Consider the following 21,872-nt stretch of genomic DNA (forward strand, 5'->3'; position numbering starts at 1 on the left):
TTTGAGACTTGAAACTATCAAGTCAAGTACTTCTGATTTGAGGTTTTCTATTCCAGAAGAGCTACAGTATCCAGATTCGTACAGAGTGAAGATGTAAAACTATTAACAAGTTAATCGACCTCTGTGGGAGTAAAGTTCAAGTAGCTGCTCTGCACCGTGTTGGTACATGGCATTGACGATAACAGTGAATGAATTATATCCTAAAAATGAGTTACAGCACTTTCAAAAAGATATTTACTGTAGTGAAATGTGTTCCTCACTAATGTGTAATCCATTATTGTACATATACATCTTATTAAGAAACGATCAGACAAAAGCAACATTCAGAGAATGCTGTTCACTTTCTATCCCGTATGTCAGAACAAGATTCAGAGTGTGATTCAAGAGGTGGGTGGGCTCTTTTGCATTTTAAGAGAAGAAAATTGAATCAAATAATAGATTAAATGCTGTGTTGAGGCTGTCATTTTCAGCATCTACATGGCTGTTAAAAGCTCCCCCTATAATTATTTTATCTGAACTGAGCACTAAATCAGATAAAAAAAAAGCCTGAAATAGAAACTTTTAGTAAGGGCTGGGTGGACAATAGATATCAACAAATTAAACAGGTTTTTGAGTTTTCCAAATAGGGTGGAAAAGGCTAAGAGTCAGGCCTTCAAATTAGTTAAACCTCTGTCTGGATCTATGGTTGATTAATAAGGTGGAGGAGAAGATTGCTGCTACTCCTCCTCCTTGACCTGTCCTTCAAGGATTCTGACGCCTAGTACAACTTGAGGGTGTTAATTAATTTAAATTAATATAATTATCCCGCTGTAACCATTTTTCTGTAAGGCAGAGTAAATTAATTTGTTGAATTAAATTGTTTACTAACAGAGAGTTAGAAGAGAGAGACAAATGTTTAATAATCCACATGTTACTGTTTTACTCTTTAGTGCAGTTGAAGCTGTTAGATTGTTCAAGCACTAAAATTTGATTATAGACAGAAAATTATAGATTTAACTACACTTGGTATTACTTGAATGAGCCATACATTTTTATTAACAATCTAAAAAAGAACTGAAAAGCCTCAGCCTTAGAAAAAAACATTTTAGAAATGACTTCACAAATGCAATTTCTGAAATACCACTGATGCTGGTGAGCAAGCTGATATTACAAATAAACCAATATCAGATACTCAGGAGTAATAAAGTGAAAGCAAAGAGTATTTCTAATGTTTTAGTTGAAGCCAGGGTACTTTAATATGTGTCCTTATAATCTCTTATGCTTGATAACTTGATGAAGAGAGCTGTCATTGATATCATGTTGTGATTTTTCTGGTAAGTTGACCAAGATGTAAACATCTTGTGTCCATCAGCCAGGGGAATGGAGAAACTCCAGCAGGATATCTCTGCTGGAACAAGCATACAGAGATAAACAGTATTAGGTTCTACTCTGCTTAAATTCACCCATTATCCTGATGTCCACGTGCTTTATACTTATGTGTTTGTCTTTTTCCTCCTTGCAGAAAACCTGTTGATGTGCCTGCCTGAGCCAGTCTTGTTCTGTCTCTTTCAGAGATTTACCGCTCTTGGAAAAACTAGATGCATTAACCCTGTGTTGGATAAATGGAAATACTCACCTGAATGCTGACCTGATCTCTGGAAAACTGGCCTTGAACATTGTCTGTTGTTGTACATTCTGGAAACCACCATTAAAAACTCTTAAACCATTTTTATTTTGGGTAAAACAGCACTAAAACGTTCCTTTCACATCATCATGAATTATCAGTCATTCAAAATCTATCAAGATTTTTAGTCACAACTATTTTCAGCACAAGATACCATTACTTTTGCTTGTTTGTTTACCAGCTGCGTTGTTCCACGCTACTGCAGCACCATATTGGTGAATTTTGACCAGATTTTGAAAATGTCATTCATAGGGAATACTTAGCATTTAATGTTCATTATTCAAGATCATTTTTGAGAATTATTTCTGCCTTTGTGTCTTAATTTGGTTGATTTCACTATGTATTAATAACACACACTCACCAGACACTTCATTGGGAACACCTTGCTAGTAGTGACTCTGGGACCCTCTTTTGCCTACAGAACTGTGCTAATTAGTTGTGGCATTGATTCAACGAGATGCCGGAAACATTCCTCAGAGATTTTGCTCCATATTTATATGACGGCGTCACACAGTTTCTACAGATTTTTCAGCTGTGCATTCATGATGTAAATCTCCCGTTCCTCTACATGCTCTATTAGATTGAGATCTGATTACTGTGATGGCCACAACTCTGGCCACAACTCATTGTCATGCTGAAGAAACCAGTTTGGGAATATATGACATTTGTGATGTGGTGCATTTTCCTCTGAAAGTAGCCATCAGTGAGATTGACATGCTCAGAAACAATACTCAAATAGGCTGTGTGGTTTAAATGTTGCTCAACTGAGACTAAAGGGGCCAAAAGTGTGCCAAGATTCTCCACACCGTTTCATCACTATCACTATCCTGAAACATTGATACAAGGACGGACCCATACTGACCCTACCATCCAGGGTTGGCAGTAAACCATTGAGCTGGATAGGCAAACAACTATGAAAGGTGGACATTCAACATTCAACTTTGCAGTTTTTGAAAAACCAGGCCAAATGCAAAAAACTAGTTGAACAGATTTGCCTAATAAATTCATTTGAATATTCTGCAGTATGTGACAGGATCTGTTGTTGTTAAGCTCTTATATACTTTTGTAAATACATCCTTTTTATGGTTTTTGTTTCGTTTATAAACCATTTTCACCTATTTGACTTCAATGTGACACCTAAAGGTGGTAAACAGATTGTTTATATGATGTGCACAGAGTTTAAAGTGCCAGGAGAAAAAGCACAGAGTCGCCCTCTAGTAGCAGAGTTCTTACATTCATCTCCTCAATCCTCTCCCAGCTAATTCTTAGACTTGGGCTCACTGTCACACAGAACCATTATAAACCTTTGTAAAGGTGCCAACTTTTCCAAAGAGGCTAATCAAAAACATTTTGATGAGGGAATAATGAATTATATTTCATCTGGAAAAAACTGATGCACAATTCAAAAATCAAAGGCCAACACTTACCCAGAGTACACCCAACACACACAAAAATGCAGCTCTGTTTGTGACAGTTTCAGTTGTTGCCGCATTTTAATCTCTTTTGTGTTTACTTGCATCACAAAACTTGTGTTTTCCTGTCTCTTTGGGTTAATGCTGCATAATAGTTTGTTATTTTGTGCCTCTTTGTGGTTGTATGCTAGCCCCCCCAACACTGAGCAAATATAAGAAGGTAGCTGTACTATATGATTTTACTTGGTAATGGCTTTAATTGACTATCTCATCCTGTATCTTGTTATTAAACTGTAGGGTACATGTGAGTCACAAAATTTCACAACTTTATAATAGAAAGCGGGCTGGTGTCCCCTGTAGTTAAGGTTAGCTCCGTTAACCAGGAGCATTCCTGTTAGACAGCAACTTGTTCACCATTAATGGAGCGAAACAGAGAAGAGAAAGACGATGGTTTTAAGGGCTGCTGAGAGTGCCGTGGGCAATGAAAAGGCAGCAGTTCCGTTATTGGCGGTTACTCTCATTTGCCCTTATCATGAGCATGCAGGTTATTTATCACAGACAAGTTTCATGGATATGGAGTGAGACAGTGGCGCAAAGAGAGACGGACACTCCTCCTTATTGATAACCAGTGACATGTATTTATTTGGCAGAAACAAAGCATTCTTTGTGCTGATATATTTCATCATTTTCTGTTCAAATTACAATTAAATTAACTAACAGGAAGTTTGTGGTATATTAATAGCCATTACTTTTCACCACATTGTGCTAGGATCCGTTCTACCCATTACTTCTGCTAAAAAAACACAAAGAAAAATTTGAATTGAGTTTAACTGAAATTTTTTAAACACCCTCCTGGTGGTCACTGGATATACAGTTGAGGCTTTGCTTCCCCCTTGTGGAAAAGGTGCACACAGCAACACGCAGAGCACTCATGACCTGCCAGCACTTGAGTGAAACTGTGAAGAAGACCCCTAGTGGATCTCAGACTGCCCAAAAAACTCAGCACTGTGCTATTTTATTTGTTTGGAGAAGAATAGTTAAATTAATCTAGCCCTTTATTCCAAAGCATTCATGGCATCAGTCTACGTGCTGGCCAACCTGTTATTAGTGGATGACCCACTGTACCTCAAAGCCACACAAGGAGCTCTTAGCATTATTAAAAGACATGAGTAATGCCAGTTATCACATGCGACTTAGAAAAATCAGGTCTTTCAACCCGGTTGGTGTTATTTTACTATTAGGTTATCTATTCTTGCTTCTCCACTCTGGATCAGTAATATTTGAAAAATGGTAAGTTCTAATATCAAAATGTTATTCTTTATATATTATGGGTCATTAAAGTTGTTTTTGCATAGCATACAATAACAATGTCAACTTTTTTGGGCAAATTTTCTAACATTACATGCAATAGCTGTTGTTGTTTTATAGTTGTTAGACGTTTTATGGAGGAAAAAAAATATTTTTTAGTGTGTCATTATTCTATGCTTTTTAAAATAATTTATATTTTTTGTTTTGTACAGAGGCAGGATGGAACAGTGTGCATTTTTAAATGATGAAAATTAAAAAGCTGTACAATTAATATGTCAGTTAAATTTAACAATAAATTAAATGTAAAATTAATTAAGCTTCAAAAAACCTCAAAACGTATGGGGCTGGGCTTCGATGTAGGTGGAGGTTTAAGGGTGGTGGTTGTGCATCGACTGCATGTATTCAGTGAAAAACATTACAGTATTACTATTTCCATGTAAACTTAAGTTAACAAACAACCAAACTTAGACAACAAAACCCCACCCAGTTTGATAAGGGCGCCTTCATTGGCCCGCGCGTCTGTAAATCCGTTCCCTCTTTATTTGGCGCGTGCCATTGGTCGGCGGTGACGACAATCCTGAAACGTGCTCCCGCCCACCGAGCGGATCAAGTTTGAATGAACAGCAGCAGCCTGCTCTGGAGGTGGTAGTTGCATTTGCAGTAATTATTAAAAGTGTGTATCGTATCACGGGGTGAGCCTTTCGAGGATGGACATGAAGAAAAGAATTCACCTAGAGTTGCGGAACCGCACTCCGTCAGACGTAAGTTGGCCTCGCGGCTCGCTGTAATAATGCTTCACTCTCGGCTAATGGAGAATATTTCGCGTGATGCCTTGGCGTGGGGATACAAAGTTTCTTCCAAGTTAAAAAGATGATGGGGGACGTCGGGTCACATTGTTGCTTTTGCCGTCGTGTTTACAGCGGGCAGGTGCCCCGCGGGTCCGCTGCTTGAACTTTTTAGTGCGGCTCCAGCTTCACGTTTTAATGTGCAGTTTGAGAATGCACCACAGCTTCTTTTTTAATGCCAGCGGTATAAACAAGGCAAGCAGTGTGAGAAGCCATATTTGTAACTTTTGATCCACGAACCCCGCGTTGTCGGGATTCTTGTTTTTAGTCATTGTCTGAGGCTCAGTGTGCATGCTTGGACTGGGAAATACGTTCACCTAAAAAAAAAAAAACAGTTTAAGCCGTGCACTTGGCGCGTTGAGGATGCGAGCACTCAAAGTCGTGAACATTATCAGTGATGCATAAAGATCACAGCCTCGAATTATCGCCTTACAACTGCAGACCGCTGCTATAGTTGCACAAACCGTCCGGTTCAAGTCGTTTATGTCTGCAGGGAGCAGCTTTTTACGCTGGGGGAGCCTGCAAACCTCCATCCGGAGTCACTGTGCGCACAGATGGCCGAAATAAAAGTGCCGTTACCGTGGACCGTTAGCGGCCACCAAGCTGCGCGAAAAAACCCCACGCAGAGATCAAAAACGAGCTACGCCCGACTCATTATCAACTGTCGTGTGGCTATTCACTCGTTTTCATCGGGATTTCTCGAAGCTTAGGCGTCCCAGCTCCCCCGGTGAAAACAGGGGGGGAAATCGTCGAGCCGCGCTGTTGCTCTAGTTTTCCAGAACTAGGACAAGCCGCCATTTTACCGAGAAACAAAGGCTATTCGAAATACACCGAAATCCCGTTCATTCGACACAAACGACGAACCAGTCATCATACCTTCGTGTTAATAGAGGTCTATACACACCATCAGTCCAATCGGGAAGTGTTTAGCGCGAGCAACAATGAAAACGTTTGCCTGGCAGCTATCTAATCGGCTTTAGCGGCCCCTCCTACTCACAAATGACCCTGTGCACGACTCGTAGGTCTGTTTGGCTCCGGCTTGTTTTGACTAATGTGCATCTGCGTCGCTCATAGCTCACGCGCACGTCTCTTATTGCGCTTTAAACACGGCAGCCGTACTTTATCGCTTTCTTACTAATGTGTCAAAAAAGCGAGATAAATGTCATATTTACGTAATGGAAAGAGTCAACGCATCGCGATATTTACAGCGGTACAATGACCGCTGATGGACAGTGGGGTTTTTTTTGGGGTTTTTTTTTTTTTTTTATAGTTCTGGTCCTCACTGCTGATTGGCTGAGTCACGTTCAAGGCCGAGGTGAAATATCCGATAACAGCCCACCTGTGACCGCATATCACACTATTTAAATATCAGTGCGCAGGGCCAAAATTAACGCTGTTGCTGCTGCTACACTGAAGTGTGGCATCCGCCCAGTGTTGAGCTGGTTCATCTGTAGGAGGACGTTTGTTTATTTTCTTCAGATTTATTTATTTATTTTCTTAAAAAATGGTAAAAGTAAATCAATTTAAATGTTTATATGTGTATATATATTTTTTTACAATTAAGAGCTGATTCCAAATATTGTTGATACAATTTAACTAAAGTGTCAAAGACGAATGTAGTAATGAAAATAAAATGTGTCTTGAATTTACAGAAATGTATGGATTGTTGTTTGGTATGTGCTTGCTTTTTGTTAGCATTTTTTCCTGTCATTGCTGACTGCTGTAACAAAGCAACAATGTAATGTGTTGATTGGGATTAACAAATATGATGTTTGCAGTTTGACAAATTCTAACCATTTTAATTTTTTGATTACGCTTCAGGTCAAAGAACTAGTGCTAGACAACTGTCGCTCAAATGAAGGCAAGATCGAGGGTCTAACAGACGAGTTTGAGGAGCTGGAGTTTCTAAGCACAATCAATGTTGGTCTGACGACAGTTGCCCACTTGCCGAAGCTAAATAAACTCAAAAAGGTGGGTGCTTTTCATCACGTGACAAATCTCTGTAGCTTCAGACTGTAAAGTTTTGCAAGGTTTTGATTATTTAATTGACCAACAGCTTGAACTCAGCGATAACAGGATCTCAGGAGGGTTGGAAGTTCTGGCGGAGAAGTGCCCCAATCTCACACATCTAAACCTCAGTGGCAACAAGATTAAAGACCTCAGCACAATAGAACCACTGGTGAGTCCCAGAAATATGAGGGGGGGGGAAAAGCACAACATGCAAAACAGCTCGTTGTTGTTTATCAAACTGGATTGTTTTTGTTTGTTTTTTGTTCTGATAGAAAGAACTGGGGACCCTGAAAAGCCTAGATCTGTTTAACTGTGAAGTGACAAACCTGAACGAATACAGAGACAACGTGTTCAAGCTATTACCCCAGCTCACGTACCTGGATGGGTATGACAAAGATGACAAAGAAGCACCCGATTCTGATGCTGAGGTCTATGCAGAGGGCTTGGATGATGATGAGGAAGATGAAGATGGTATGTCCAAGACTATGTCGGGTCTCATGTATGTCTTTGCGACGCTAATGCTGGTGTTTATATTAACTGACCACTTTCACCCAGATGTAGATGATGAGGAGTATGATGAAGATGCAGCACCGGGAGATGAGGAGGAGGAGGAAGGAGAGGATGAAGAAGAGGAGAATGAAGAAGAAGAAGAGGAAGACCTCAGTGGAGAGGTGAGATGAGAATAAATGAGATGTGCTTTTTCTAATAGTTATGTAAAAATGCTCTTGTTAGTAGACTGGTTGCCATGGTGAATCCCGCCTCTCGTCCTCTGGCTTCAACTCCGCGAGACCCGGAAGTGAATCATCTCACTAACTTTGCCTTGTCTTTTAACAAAGGAGGAAGAGGAGGATGATTTGAATGACAGAGAGGTTGACGATGAAGATGACGAAGGTGAGCAACTTCTCCAAATGCATAATAAGTGCACACGCTTGATGCTATTCTTTATAGTGGACTGCTTTTGTTTTTCTTAACCTTTATGAATTAGCAAATTTAAATATGCCCTTTGGATATTTTACACATGGCGTTAACATGGAGAGATGCTACAGTTTCTGTGTCCACTATATATACACCATGTATAAACCATAGACGGTATATAAAGGATGGGAGTAGGCACAGTGACAGCACCTTGTAGGTCGTAAACTCATGTTTTGAAGCCTTGATCTTCAGTATTATGGTTTTTGCAAGCTTGTCTTTTGGAGAGCCAGAAATGACTGTGCTTGGGACTGTAGAATGCTAAGTTAATGCTAAAAATGCTTAAACCTTGCCACTATGGCTAGCACGCTTTGTTAGCAAGGTGCATTTCAGAGTGTATTGTTATCTGTGCACAAACAGAGGTATTTTATAGTTAATGGAAAGTAATGTACAAATAAATATGGAGCTGTCCCCCAAAAGCTATTTTATTATTACTTTCTTTAATTGTAATTTCATTATACTGTCGGAAACGGGTCTCTCTTGTAAATGTAGAAATAAAGGTTAAATAAAATAAATATAGGGAGTGAATCCTTTGGGAGTTAGCCTCTAGTGGGCATTCAAATGATTTGCAGTTTTCACCCCTGTGTGCTGGCTTCATATTGAGCCTCAGAGGGAGCTTATGTGTGCGTGATACAAACAAAACAGGGAGACAAGTGTGAAACGAGGACAAGGATAATGTGTTTTGGTCACGTGGAGCTTTCTTCATCTGTAATGCTGTATTTGTCTTATAAATGTGACTTTTATTTCTCAGAAGAAGAGCGAGGTCAGAAGAGAAAAAGGGACCTGGATGAAGAAGGGGAGGAAGATGATGACGATTGAGAGTCTTCTTTAAGCTAAGTTGTGAACTGTTTTTAACTTGTATCTCCCAGTCACTTCCCAACAGCCCCCATGTATTTTTTCCCCTCAGTTTCATATTGCAGTAGGAGTGGGTTTCTTTTGTTATTGGCCAGTTAGGTAGACGGGTTTTCCTGAAGGGAAAGAAAAGGTTACATTTGTGTACCTTTGACACCCCCGTGTTCCAGTCTTTACTGTCCACTTTTAACTGCTTCGTGGACACCAGTTTTGTAATATCAAATAATAGCAAATATAAACCTTTTTGAGAGACGTTTTTGTTTCCTCACTGTTTGTGTAAGACCAATTTCTGATGTATTTTAAGACCGCCCCAAAAAGAGGGGAGGAAAAAAAATTAAAATAAAGAGTGCATGTCTAATACATTTTAAAGTCAACTACTGGATTCATGTATGGCTGTCCTCTCCTCGTCTTAAACTTGTTATTATTTTTTTAATTGTATTTCTTTTTTTTTTTTCTTTTTAATGTAAGTTATGTGTTTGTAGTGTCACCAGTATGCCAATACTCTCTGCTGTCCTGGTGTGAAACTTCTGTCTGAACATGCGCAGTGTGACCCTCACGGGACATATTTTTAAATCCTAGCAAAAAAATGTCTGCCCTTGTCAAAGCTGCTCCTCCTCCTCTTAAACCCTCAGCTTTGATAGTTCGGAAATTACGTGTTCTTGTAAATAATGACCAAATCTATTTTTTTGTATTCTCTTTGATGACGGCAGACATTGAACAGACAACTGAGGTGAAACTATGAATTGTAATAAGATATTAAATATGTATGCTGCTTTATCTAAGAATACGCAGTGTGAAATTTCTTGAATTTGAACATAACTTTGTATGCATCATCTTTCCATAAGGACAAAACATCAGAGCTCATTGCTTTCTTTGCTCCCCCCCCCCCCCCCATGTTCTTTTCTGTGACACACACAGATGGCAATGTTTGAATTTTGTGCTGGTGGTGTAGAGGAGTGCTTGATTTAAATGGAGGTTACAGCCACAACGTATGTGCATCGAAAATTTATTGTTGCAAAATGTAAACTCTGGAAAACGGTCAGCTGTTTGGACTTTGTTTTCCTCCAGTATACGCAATGGTCAAATTGGCCTACCTCAGTGATTTTTTTTCACTACATGTTAAATCCACTGTCATCAGCTGATTTCTTTCTTTTCCCCTTCCATTCACTTCAATAAATCCCTTTTATATATGTGTTTGACGTTTGTGGTCCTTGTACACAGTTTAATATATTAAAAAAAAAAAGTGTATACAGAATTCCAGGGAGTGATGACAGTTGTCATTTTTGATCCTCTACATGGAAAATCAAGAAAAGAATTTACAGAATGCCTTTTTTTTCCCACAATACTGAACTCGTATGTATACATCTACAGTACACTGCTACCACACTAAGCAAATCTAAGTTGGGGTTTACTTTGAGTCTGCAGCAGTAACTGTTTGGTCAAAAATGTCATGACTAAACAGTTACTCGACCTGTCTCCTGTCTGTCACTGCAGCTCATCGATCTGTCTACTTTCACTGTAGCCTTTTATTTAACACAGATATTTACCATTGTTCATTGTTAAGGGCTCATCTTCTCTAGCTAAAGCTATGAAGCTTTGGCCCTTTATGTGCCTGCGATGATGTTATGAGGAAAGACTTGTGACCTTTAGTCCGTAACTCGCTGTTAACTTACCATTTCCATCCTTGTCATGCATGCAGTGGAATTTCTCCAGCTCGGCTCTTAAAATAGTGCCAATTAAATTCGAATGCTCAAATGTAAAGCTGAATGAGGCAGCGCAAATTTCTCCTGTATGTGTTGTCGGTACGGGTGGAGGAGAGGCACGTCACCTGACGTCTTGAAAGCAAAAATTACACGGCTACAGACAAACATTTCTCAGTAATAGTAATATACTTGGTTTAAATGTCAAATGGTTGGTTATTATTCCAGTTTGCACTTTTAAAAGTAGGAAATTATATAGCTTCATAACTTATCTGAAGTTACGTTGTTGGAGACAAAGAGCTAATAGGAAATACCTTTTTAAGGTGCTGTTTCACACAAGTCTTGCACCATTTCCACCGGAAACATTCAGCAAAATCTATCAAGCATCACAATCATTACTTGCGCAGTGTGTCATACAAAAACAAAGGGATTAAGAAATATACATGTTATTAGCTAAAAAGGTAAGATGTGACAAATAATAAATAAAAAGCAAATATACATTACCCCATCAAAATTAGCCCTAAAAACCAGTAACAGCCAGCAAAGCTTCCCTCGGATCCATGTCTCCTCAGCTGCGTCCCCATTGTTTAAATAAAGAGATACCTGAACAAAGTGAGCTATGTGCTGTCCTTGGGGAAAGACTGTCTGGAGTAGCTAAGTGTCAGTGTGACAAAGTAAATCTCTAGCCACTGTTTGTAGGTAATGGGATAAGCAGCCCGGTGGGAAAAACATGGTCCATGTCTGCAAAGCTCTCCTCGTCCGCCATTTTGAGATAATGTTGCAGCTCGCTGCAAACTGGGTCTGCAGCAGGGTCTAAGGCCTTGGGGAAGAAAAATAGGAGCAATAATAGTCTTCTCCAGTTTTAACCTCAACATAAAAATTATAATTCAGAGGTGGTTTGGTCAGTACAGGACTTTTTTTTTTTTTCTTTTTTTTTTTGCATGGTGATCAAGGCATTGCCACATGGACAAGAGGGTAGGCAAAGTGAGACGAATACCTAGGCGGCATGGAATAACACTGCTAGATCAATCATTTACATTTATAAAAACTGAAAATACCAAAATTCTCTGCATTCTATATCAGCGATTTAATGCTTAAGTAGCAATCCCTGATCTGTCATGCCTCATTACTTGTATTTGTCACTACTGCAATATTGCAGTATTTGGATCAGTTAACATTATCCAATGGTTACCATGTTATTGTGTGCACTACGTGGAACAGCAGGAAGAATGAAGTTATGATATAATGAAATATATCAAAAAAGCAGGGCGAAGGGCTCAGAAGGTTGTTGGAGGTCAGAAGTGGGGGGGGGGGCAAAGGAAGCGAGGCTTTGCCAGTCCAGGAGTCTAAGAGGTCAGGCGTTGTTGGGGCTAACGTTCTTCAGGTTGTTGAGCTCGAGTTCCAGCTGGCGTATTCGGACGTCCTTGGTGGTCAGTTCCTCCTTCAGCCGCCGCAGCTCATCCTGCTGCCGGAAGAACATCCGCAGGAGCTGTGTGGAAAAGGTGGGAAACGCGTGGAAGAACATGAGCGCAACGGCAGCTCTCAAAACAAGGAAAAGAGGACATTGGCAGGATGAAGGACGAAACATTTGGTTTTAATGGCAAGTTGTGTAAGGCTGGGTTCATTCTCAGCTTTTTTCTGAAATCATTTGCACCAGTACATTATGCTCTACTCTTATGATCGAAAGCTGTGGAACAGCTACTACATGGACCCCATGAGCCAAAAGGTCAGACTGCTCTAAAAGCTTAGTTTCTGATTTTTTATTTTATTTTTTTTACTATTCAAACTGTATGACAGTGGATATCCAAAAAATGGTCACCAAAGGCTTTTCAGTCTCACAAAGGGCAGCCAATCAGAAGAAAGCTGACTCAAAGGGCGAGCGCTAAAATAGCACGTTTCACATTTTTTTTGGTTAATGCATGCATAATGTAATAAAGATGACTTTGAACTATTATACAGAAGAAAAGGAAAGAAATGTATAGAGATCCACTTTAAGTGAATCAGTTGTACAACAAAAACAAGTTGCGGTTCAGTTACAGCGTTATTACACTCCATTAAAGGCTGCAATTATTTTATATTATACTTGTCATCCTTCACACACCTCGTTCTCTGTCCTGGGTGGTACGTTCTCCAGCAGGTCGATCCCATTCACTACCACACTCTTCTTTTCCTTCACCGGGACCTTGAACACCACCTGGTTTGGCCGGTGGTAACCATCCTTCAGGGACATCAAAACTGGGTCTGTTTGAAAAGCAGGGAGAAAATGAACCCTGTGAAAACCAACACAAAGCAGCAAGAGGCTTCGGCCGTCCACAGATCAACACCAGAGAATCTACCGTTTATCCATGCACGTCTTCAGCTCTTCAGGACATCCACATATTCAAGTGTTTAGTTATTCTACAACATGATTAGGATATGGATTCAGTGCCTAAAGCAATTTCCAAAGTTACTAAGCTTTTGTTATCCAGACTTCATCAGTATTTCAGTATCAGCATTGGGTTCATTTGTTCTCTTAAAAAAAAAAAAAAAAAAAAAAAAAAAATTATATATATATATATATATATATATATATATATATATATAGTACTATCTCAGCCCATGTCTACACACAAATAATGAAGACAACTTTCTTCAAATACAATTTAAATAGTATAAACTAAACAATATTAGTTATAATAAAAACTCCTGTAGGTCATTATTTGATCTTCCAAAAAGCCCATGAACCAAAAAATCTTCACAAAACTAAAAAACTAAATGTAAATGTCAATAATACAAAATACTGACTGGAAAGCATCTCTTATTTAAAAAAATTTCCTTTACAAAATAGTGACCATACTATAGTTTTAATTGCCGAGCATATTAAAATCACACTCGTGAGAAAAAAAAAAAAAAACCTGTCTATTTACATTGATTCCGATTCAGTGAAATACGCGTGGTTGTAAGAACAAAATTGGCAGGTGTGTGGGTTTTGTGAATCGGATGGTAATTTTTGCAAATGCAGATATTTAACCCTAACCCACTGAGAGCAAACACAATGTGAGAAGGAAAGAACGGGACTTTCAAAACATACTTTTAACATCCTGAATTTCATTTCTCTTCACTTGAATAATCAGACCGCATCTTATCTTTAATACCTCTCAGTAGCATACCACCCCAATAGTGCACTTTACCCCCAGACTGCCGGCTTGCTTGTGCTTCCAAGGATATTTAAAAGTAAAATGAGAAGCAGAGCCTTCACTTTTGTCTTTTGTCCTGTATTCCTCCTCTCACCTCTAACTGGTTGCGGCAGATGGCCCCGCCCCTCCCTGAGCCTGGTTCTGCAGGAGGCTTCTTCCTGTTAAAAGGGAGTTTTTCCTTCCCACTTTCCTTCCTACTTGCTCATGCTTGAGAGTGAGTGTGTGTGTGTGTGTGTGTGTGTGTGTGTGTGTGTGTGTGTGTGTGTGTTGCTTTAGAGTATAAAGCACCTTGAGGTGATTTGGCAGTATATGAAAAAAACGTAAATTGAAGTGAACTGCATTAGTGTTCACTTGGTTTGAGTTCTTATTTTAAAGCTCCATGAAACATGAACATGAAGAGCTTAGATGTTGTAACAGTTAAAATGGGGGGTAGCACCTTCATCTATCTGACTACTCTCCTGTCGAGCCAGCTTGGGTTCAGGGCAGACACTCTCTTTACTGTTATCAGATCAGATGACCCAGTCCATTAGCCATGCTGCTATAGGCCCGGGTTCTTTGGGGACTGCCCATGAAGCACTGATCACTTCTCCATCACTCCCTTCTCTCTTACTCCCAATGCATTTTTATGCCACTGTTAAGAACAACATTCACTTTGTCATCTCTGTCCTGTAGTTTGTGCTTTATCTTGTTTTTGTTTACCATCTTTCCACATTTCTCTCCTTTCATTTCCCCCACCCCAGCTGATAGCTGAGACCAGCTAAAGTTTCTTCCTGCTAAAATGGAGTTCTACCTCCCTGCTGTTGTTAGTTAGAGGGTTATTGAGGATTTTCTCTCTAATACTCTTACTGTAGAAGCTTGAGATGACTATTGCTGTGAAGTAGTGCTCACAATATAGTAAAGTTGAATGTTAATGAACTGGACTGGATTGCATCAATTAAAATAAATCAACTGTGGGGATTTTTTTTTAACCATGCTGGTGATAACACAAGCTACATGTTGTCAGTGCATGATTCAGCAAAACAAAAACACTCAGTGACTGAAGTTTGCTGTAAATTAATCTACATTAGCTTTGTTTACTTGTTAGAGGCAACCTTGCATGCAAGTCATCATGGAAATCAGTTGCAGCAAATGAATAAGATGCCGCTCCCCTATTAAAATGCTGTTTAACAAGCCAGACAAGTGCGTCTCTGACGGGTTGCTTACCTCTATCAATTCCGCTCAGCCACTCGCTGGCTGACAGGGCCGGTTCTGTTCCTGCCGTCATGGGGTAGATGTCCTCCTGGTACGTGTCTGACTGTAAACAAACAAACATTTTCAGATGTCTCAGCAACCATTTGCTCAGCACTGCTGATTATCTCAACGTTCGGATGTCTTTGGTAAAGAGTTTTTATCTCAAAGAATTACATACGGTTTTGATAATTTTCCACCTTTTGACTTTGAGATGCTCATTCACCAGTCTGCTTTTAAACACACGTCTTAGGTCAAATAAATGGTATTAGATTAATTATTCCTGTTCTTGTTTCTTCTTGCTCTGATTTTGTATTCATCACAAACCAAGGTATTATAAGTCCAGTGTTCCCAAGAGGTGTTGGCTAAAATCTAACAGCTTTTTTGACTTAATAAATGCTGGTTATCATCTGCTGAAGATGAGACTGATAATAACAGAATGGAGTCTAATTTCATTCCCACTCACCCTTCTTGGCACAATCATGGAAATGGGCTCAATCAAACCCTTGAGGGTGACCAGTTTGTAGAAGCGGTACACCTCGCAAGCTGCCACATCCATCCCGTGCTTTGGCATCACACCTGCAGACAGGAAAAGAGGCATGTGGTGACGGCTGTTTTGCCAACATCCCTTTCCTAGAATTCATTGTTTGTCTCATCAACAAGATACAAAAACAACCTGCTGCAGCGTGACAAGTTAGTGAAGCTCTTTAAGCTTTTTTGAGCAAATTTCCAATTCGGACACCTCATTTTTATTTTCTTCAGTAAATACGATCCTTTCAGCTACGCAACACCGTTTTTAGAGGAGTGTTGAGGGCTGAGCTCATTTTCACAGTGATTCATTCCACCTCTCCGTTTCTAAAGACAGTTAATGACTGGGTTAGCATTTCTCTTTCTCCTCTGGCAGGACAGATCAGATACTGCTGTTCAGCAACTGGCTTACCTAGTCCTTTCTGTGGGGCAGGGGATCGGAACTCCATTAGGTACTGGATGTACGGCTTCTCTGTGGTGATTTCAAAGTAACGGATGTTGCCGTCCCCCTGCCAGAGCAACAGAACATGGTCATTACCTCTGAGCAATTGAAGCTACATCTTTTTTGCTGCTGTGCTCAGATTTCCAGAACAAGCAATGCTTCTCAGACTTTGACTTCCCTTTATTACTCAAGTTAAATTGAACGAACACGAACACGAACACGAACACACACACACACACACACACACACACACACACACACACACACACACACCCCTTAAAAATAAATCATCAATTCCAATCACAGTCATCCAAAATGTATTAGATATGCAATAAATGAATGGTAAACACAGTTCAGTTTTTAGACTACTTTTGTACAACTGTAGGGACATCGGGGCTGACCTTGCCTGCCAGATACAACATGTGTGTGTCAGCATCATAGAAGGGAAACAACAGTCCTGAGAGCCCGTCTATGTCCTCCTCCACCATCGGCATGGACAAATCCTCCTAGGAATAACAATGTATACAAACATTGTTTTTAACACACATGCACACTTGATCTACCTGCTGTGGCACTGTATGCATGTATGGAGAAGTGTTGTCTGACCTGATCCCAGAGAGCGATCTGCCGAGTGTTCCAGCGAGAAAACCCTGTGGTGAGCAGCCGCTTTCATATTGCCCAAGAACACAACTCTGTTTACGCGGTGGTTCTTGCAGCTGGCTTGCTGATGGAGCAGCACACATAGAGAGAGTGAGGCAACATACACTTGCAAGGAAGTTAACACTCTAATATGTTAACAGAATATTCTTGTGACAGTAGAAAGCAGAGCGTTTTTCAGAAACCACTAAAACATGTCAGTTTATCGTCATCAGCCAGGTCCGCCTCACCTGAAGGACTCTCCCGGAGCGTGGCTCAATGACACGCAGCTTCTTGTCTTTGCAGCTGGTGGCCAGCAGACTGCCGTCTGTATTGAAAGACATGCTGAGGATGACGTCAGTGTGGCAGTCGATCATTTTCACCGGCTCGCCTATCTCCAGGTTCCAGATGAGGATCTAACTCAGTCGGGAAAAATTGTTTTGGTGGAGCTGTTAGAGGGCTGCTGTACTTCAATTAAAGTGATCATAAATAGAGATATAACTGTGGTTGTTGGGGGTGTGGCTGTGTTGTTTTTGTACCTTGTAGTCGTAGCCTGCACTGAAGAGGATGCCGCTGCTGGTGGGGTGCCACTCGATCAGACCCACCCGTCTGCTGTGACCGTACAACTCCAGCACTGCTTCCATCATGTTGCGCCTCAGGCCGCCCTCTGGGATCTCCCATACTCGCACCTGCAACATTTACCAACGCACACCGAGGTTGTTACTGGATACACAAATATACCTACAGGTTTGCTCATTCTCACAAAACATGATAACAAGTGACATTTTTATTATTCTGTTTTTGTTAGCAAATTATCAGGACTGCTGCGTGCTTTCACAACACATTAGTATGAACTCTAAACCACAATCAGGAGGACACAGCTAGAAATCGTCTGATCAGAAATAGCACAAGCTATCAATGTAGCCCGTTGCATTAGGATTAGACAGGATTACTGCTATGGATAGAGGCTCTGTGTCAGACCAGATCAGATTATCTTTGAACATGTGAAAGTACTACACAGAGCACAGTGCTACCAATGCTGTGCAGTATTCACTAGAGTAATGTAACAGGTACATGTATCACGAAAAAACAGCCTGTAGGGTAACAGTGATTGCTATTTTATTTTGTGCCTAATGTCATTAATATAGCAAGCTGCTGAAAAGCTAACTGATGTTTGCCTATTTGTCGTTTTCAAACCTCACAGCAGCAACAACAGCACACCGTAGGATCGGATCAGAAGCGCGTGTCCAGTACAAACCGTATGAATCAGTAACCTCTGACCAGAGGTGGGACCAAGTCATTGTTTTGCAAGTCTCAAGTAAGTCTCAAGTCTTTATCCTCAAGTCTCAAGTCAAGTCTCAAGTAATGTCAGGCAAGTCAGAGTCGAGTCTCAAGTCACTGGTGTAAAAGTCCGAGTCAAGTCACAAGTCTGAAATTTTGAATTTCAAGTCCTTTCGAGTCTTTAAAAAAAAAAAAAAAAAGAAAAAAGAATGTTGCAGTTATGCTAAATGTAAATATTAGACCATGTAATTTTTAAATCTGTGTTTTTCTCAACACATGACAAAATAGTGAACTTAGAAAATATACACAAATTGTGAAATTGCACCTCTTTAAAATGCAGCTCAATTAAACTTAGCTCCAAGAATAATTTTCACCGACAGTTCTGAGATAAGCTGCATGTTATTCTTGGATGCGGTTGTAGGACCGGTGTTGTGCCAAAAAGTGATTGTCTGCCAAAAACTGATTTCCGGTATTTGCCAAAAAGCGATTGCTCATATTTAAAGTGCTATAAGTAACTTGTTGGGCTATAATATGTTAAACATATGTCAAATGCATCCCTTATGGATGACATAAAGTCATCTTGAGCCACAAACAACATTCGTGTAGCAAGATACAAGCCGCAATCAGTTTTTGGCAGCGACTTTTATATAACCTTTATTTATGCAGTAAAAAAAATCTCATTAACATTAAAAATGTATTTTGTAAGAGTAAGTTGCCCAAGAGCACAGCAGAAATGGTAGCAAATATTACAATAGTTCTGTAAAAATATTTTAAGTGGGGATAAAGGACCGGATTGGTTATAATGTAAGTACAAGTTGTAAAGATACTTAAAAAACAGTTAATTTTTTAATTCTTTATGTAACCCCTTTGTATCCCCTGTTCACCGAAGTCTATTTACGAACATACGTAAAGATATTACACATAAAAAATACACAGAAACACTGGAAATCAGTTTTTGGCAGACAATCACTTTTTGGCACAACACCGGCTTTAAAATCGCATGACAAAAATATCATATACATTAAAAAAACTGCATCACCAACGTAGCCTGGACAACATTTGCTAGTTAGATGAAGTCAGCTATCTCATCGTAGCATATTTATATGCATATTTATAATCATACGGTTCTTGGAGTGAGTGCATACACTCGTGAAGTTTAGTAACTTCAGGTCACTGCAACAAGCCCAGGTACAGTTTACCGACGGATGGGTGCAGGACCTTGAAATGCACCGTGTAGAAAGTAAAGACCATCGTACGTATCATAAGTTTACCAGTCTCACAAATCGTCGTCATAAATACACATTCGTTAACCGTTTATTAATATAACCTTTGAGCTTAACGGTAATTAATTAGTAGTGGAAATAATTTCTGGTAGCATCACAGAAATGTAGCAGTGACAATAATATTGTATGCTGTAATCGCACTGGACAATTAGTGATACAAAACAACTGTTTTATTCTGTGAATAAAAGTATATGTTTTTGTCAATGTACCATAATAACAGAAGCGAAACGCAATATTGTGTCAGGACAATTCACTATTTATGCACAATAAACAAAGGAGCATAGCGCGACAATTTCTGTTCAGCGCCAGACTTGCTTGTAACCTATATCACCAATTATGTTATGAAAATGACGCATTAACTACAACAGCAGACTGACCTTCGTGTAAATGCTTGGAGCAGACTAACCTGTGAGCTGGAGTGTTCTGGGACGTTATATTTGATCTTTGAATGGCTGCAATCCAGGCCATCCGTCGCGTCTTTGTTACTTCGGAAACATGGCTCGAACAATTTCTCTTCAACGACCTAATCCGATAACAACCGATCTCTTTACCCGTCGGGTTCCCGTGGCTGTCATGCGACCGGCTATTGCAGTTAATAATACAACAGCTTCTTGACATTTTTGTGTTTCTTTTTATCGCTGTGTGACTGATTTCAATTGAAAGCCTGCGTGCGCTAGTACCTCTTGCCACGAGTTCCCAGAATCCTTTGCGGTTCTACCCGTGAATGACGTCACATTTTCAATCTCTATATAATATGCATGTTAAATTTTATATTTGGGGTAAAATATCAAGTCTTTTCAAGTAAACCGGTTCAAGTCCAATTCAAGTCCCAAGTCATTGGTGTAAAAGTCCAAGTCAAGTCACAAGTCTTAGAACATTTTTTCAAGTCAAGTCTAAAGTCATAAAATTAATGACTCGAGTCTGACTCGAGTCCAAGTCATGTGACTCGAGTCCACACCTCTGCCTCTGACCATATTAAACTGACGACCCATTCACCTTCTGGACTAGTGGCTGTCAACCTCAGCATTTAAGCACATACAAGAGAATTTTTTTAGAATCTTAAAAGTCATCAACTCATAAAAATGGGAGTTAAAAAGAATAAAGTGGATCACTTACTGAAGTGTCCTCGGAGCAGGACGCTATGATGTTTTCACAGAAAGGGTTCCACTTGATATCCAGCACGTTGCCATTGTGGCCGCACACTTTCGGGTGATGAGAGTCCAGGCGGCCAGACTGAAAGCACGTACAACATGCAGATGAAACGCATACAGTATGTCAATGCATAAATGAAGAGGTATTGTTTGCAATCGCATCACTATAAAGGAATATTACTGGAAAGAATCAGAATCATCACAAATTGCACAAAACTTTAGTCGAAACAAAAGACATTTTAAAGACAATATTAAAGACAATATTAAAGAATAGCATAAATTTTTAGAGAATGTTACTGAGCAGAACTCATCTTTGCTCCTTTTGATGTGAACATGAAAGACTCACATCAGTGAGATGTCTCTATCACTTCTGAACAAAGCAAAGCAAACCCGGTTATTGTACAGGGACAACCGAGGCACATTATTATTATTACTGCAATAACCTACAGAGTCCACAGAGGGGCACTGGCTCATAACAGCAGATGACAGGAAGCTCTTCATATCGGTCATGATGTCATGAATGTTTGATGTCCACTCAATCCACTGACCTCTTTTCTGATTTCCTTAGAGATTTGCTTAAGAGCACTGGGTCATGCACCTGTGAAATCCCATGTGCGTCTGCATGCACGGTCCTTGCTGAACCCTTAAGACTTATTTTGGAGGCATTGCCAAGCTTTAGCAAAATTTTCATAATAAATATCTTTGAGAATGCATTAAATTGAAATTTCAAGCTATTTCCTTGCAAATCTTTCCCACCAAAATGAAAACAATAAATGTAATTTTGTTACAACAGGAGATAAAATATTGAAAAAATTTTTTTAAGATTCACAGTGAAGCTTAGATTTAAAGAATTCTTTGTCTGTGTGAATGCCAAATTTGGTTAGCTGTAGTCAACCAGCTCAAAAAGAGCAAAGCAGGAAGTCAACCCGGGAAATAAAGGTAAGTTTCAAGGTAACACACTGCCAATACAGTGAGGGCTTTGCAAACAAATCAAAGAACAAGAGCCAAAATCAGTCTCCGGCAGAACACAGCCACCGTGAAGCTGAACATCCAATCAGTCAGCATGAGAGAAGAAATGACTAAGCAAGGCAACTCGATTTAATAAACACAGCTAACTCAGGCACATCAGGAGTTCATAATTAATGTAGAGCACTGGGGTAATAAAATCTCCCCTTGAAAAAAAACCCCCCAAAGAACAATGACAAGCTGTGCCAATATAAGTTCTGATGACACATTATTATTAGGGAACTTTCATCATTAATGAAACAGGATCTGAGGGACTCCTTATTTGGGTGGAACTAATTACCTGCACAGAACATAACATCCGTTGGGAATGAGAGGGTTCAGAGGCTCTAAGGGGTATTATAAGGAATTACATTTATAATA

At 39.8% G+C, this 21,872-nt stretch overlaps 2 protein-coding genes across 3 annotated transcripts in view; one reads left to right on the top strand and one right to left on the bottom strand.

Annotated features, from left to right (window-relative positions):
• Positions 1–4,621: 4,621 nt before the first annotated feature.
• anp32a (acidic (leucine-rich) nuclear phosphoprotein 32 family, member A) lies at positions 4,622–10,252 on the top strand. 2 transcript variants are annotated; one of them, XM_082526668.1, is made up of 7 exons: positions 4,622–5,144; positions 7,050–7,199; positions 7,285–7,407; positions 7,511–7,709; positions 7,794–7,909; positions 8,075–8,129; positions 8,965–10,252. In XM_082526668.1, the coding sequence occupies exons 1-7, from the start codon at positions 5,091–5,093 to the stop codon at positions 9,027–9,029; spliced, it is 762 nt and encodes a 253-aa protein (XP_082382794.1). In that variant the 5' UTR covers positions 4,622–5,090; the 3' UTR covers positions 9,030–10,252. The 2 variants fall into 2 exon arrangements, with proteins under 2 accessions (XP_082382794.1, XP_082382793.1); XM_082526667.1 differs by having other exon boundaries at positions 4,629–5,144; positions 8,962–10,252.
• LOC309702167 (coronin-2B-like) overlaps positions 9,942–21,872 on the bottom strand; it is a 54,427-nt gene continuing 42,496 nt past the window's right edge. Inside the window, 11 exon segments of the mRNA XM_082526625.1 lie at positions 9,942–12,251; positions 12,864–13,003; positions 15,142–15,232; positions 15,632–15,744; positions 16,106–16,202; positions 16,537–16,641; positions 16,742–16,804; positions 16,806–16,859; positions 17,023–17,187; positions 17,311–17,460; positions 20,452–20,568. Of these exon segments, the coding sequence (XP_082382751.1) occupies positions 12,117–12,251; positions 12,864–13,003; positions 15,142–15,232; positions 15,632–15,744; positions 16,106–16,202; positions 16,537–16,641; positions 16,742–16,804; positions 16,806–16,859; positions 17,023–17,187; positions 17,311–17,460; positions 20,452–20,568 (1,230 nt within the window). The 3' untranslated portion in view covers positions 9,942–12,116.

This window comes from Aulonocara stuartgranti, assembly GCF_965226115.1.
Source record: "Aulonocara stuartgranti genome assembly, chromosome: 1".
NCBI lineage: Eukaryota > Metazoa > Chordata > Actinopteri > Cichliformes > Cichlidae > Aulonocara > Aulonocara stuartgranti.

Coding starts and splice junctions, on each gene's coding strand:
- anp32a (XM_082526667.1), top strand. CDS start 5,091: ATGGACATGAAGAAAAGAATTCACCTAGAGTTGCGGAACCGCACTCCG. Junction 5,145..7,049: donor GGAACCGCACTCCGTCAGAC/GTAAGTTGGCCT, acceptor ATTACGCTTCAG/GTCAAAGAACTAGTGCTAGA. Junction 7,408..7,510: donor TCAGCACAATAGAACCACTG/GTGAGTCCCAGA, acceptor TTGTTCTGATAG/AAAGAACTGGGGACCCTGAA.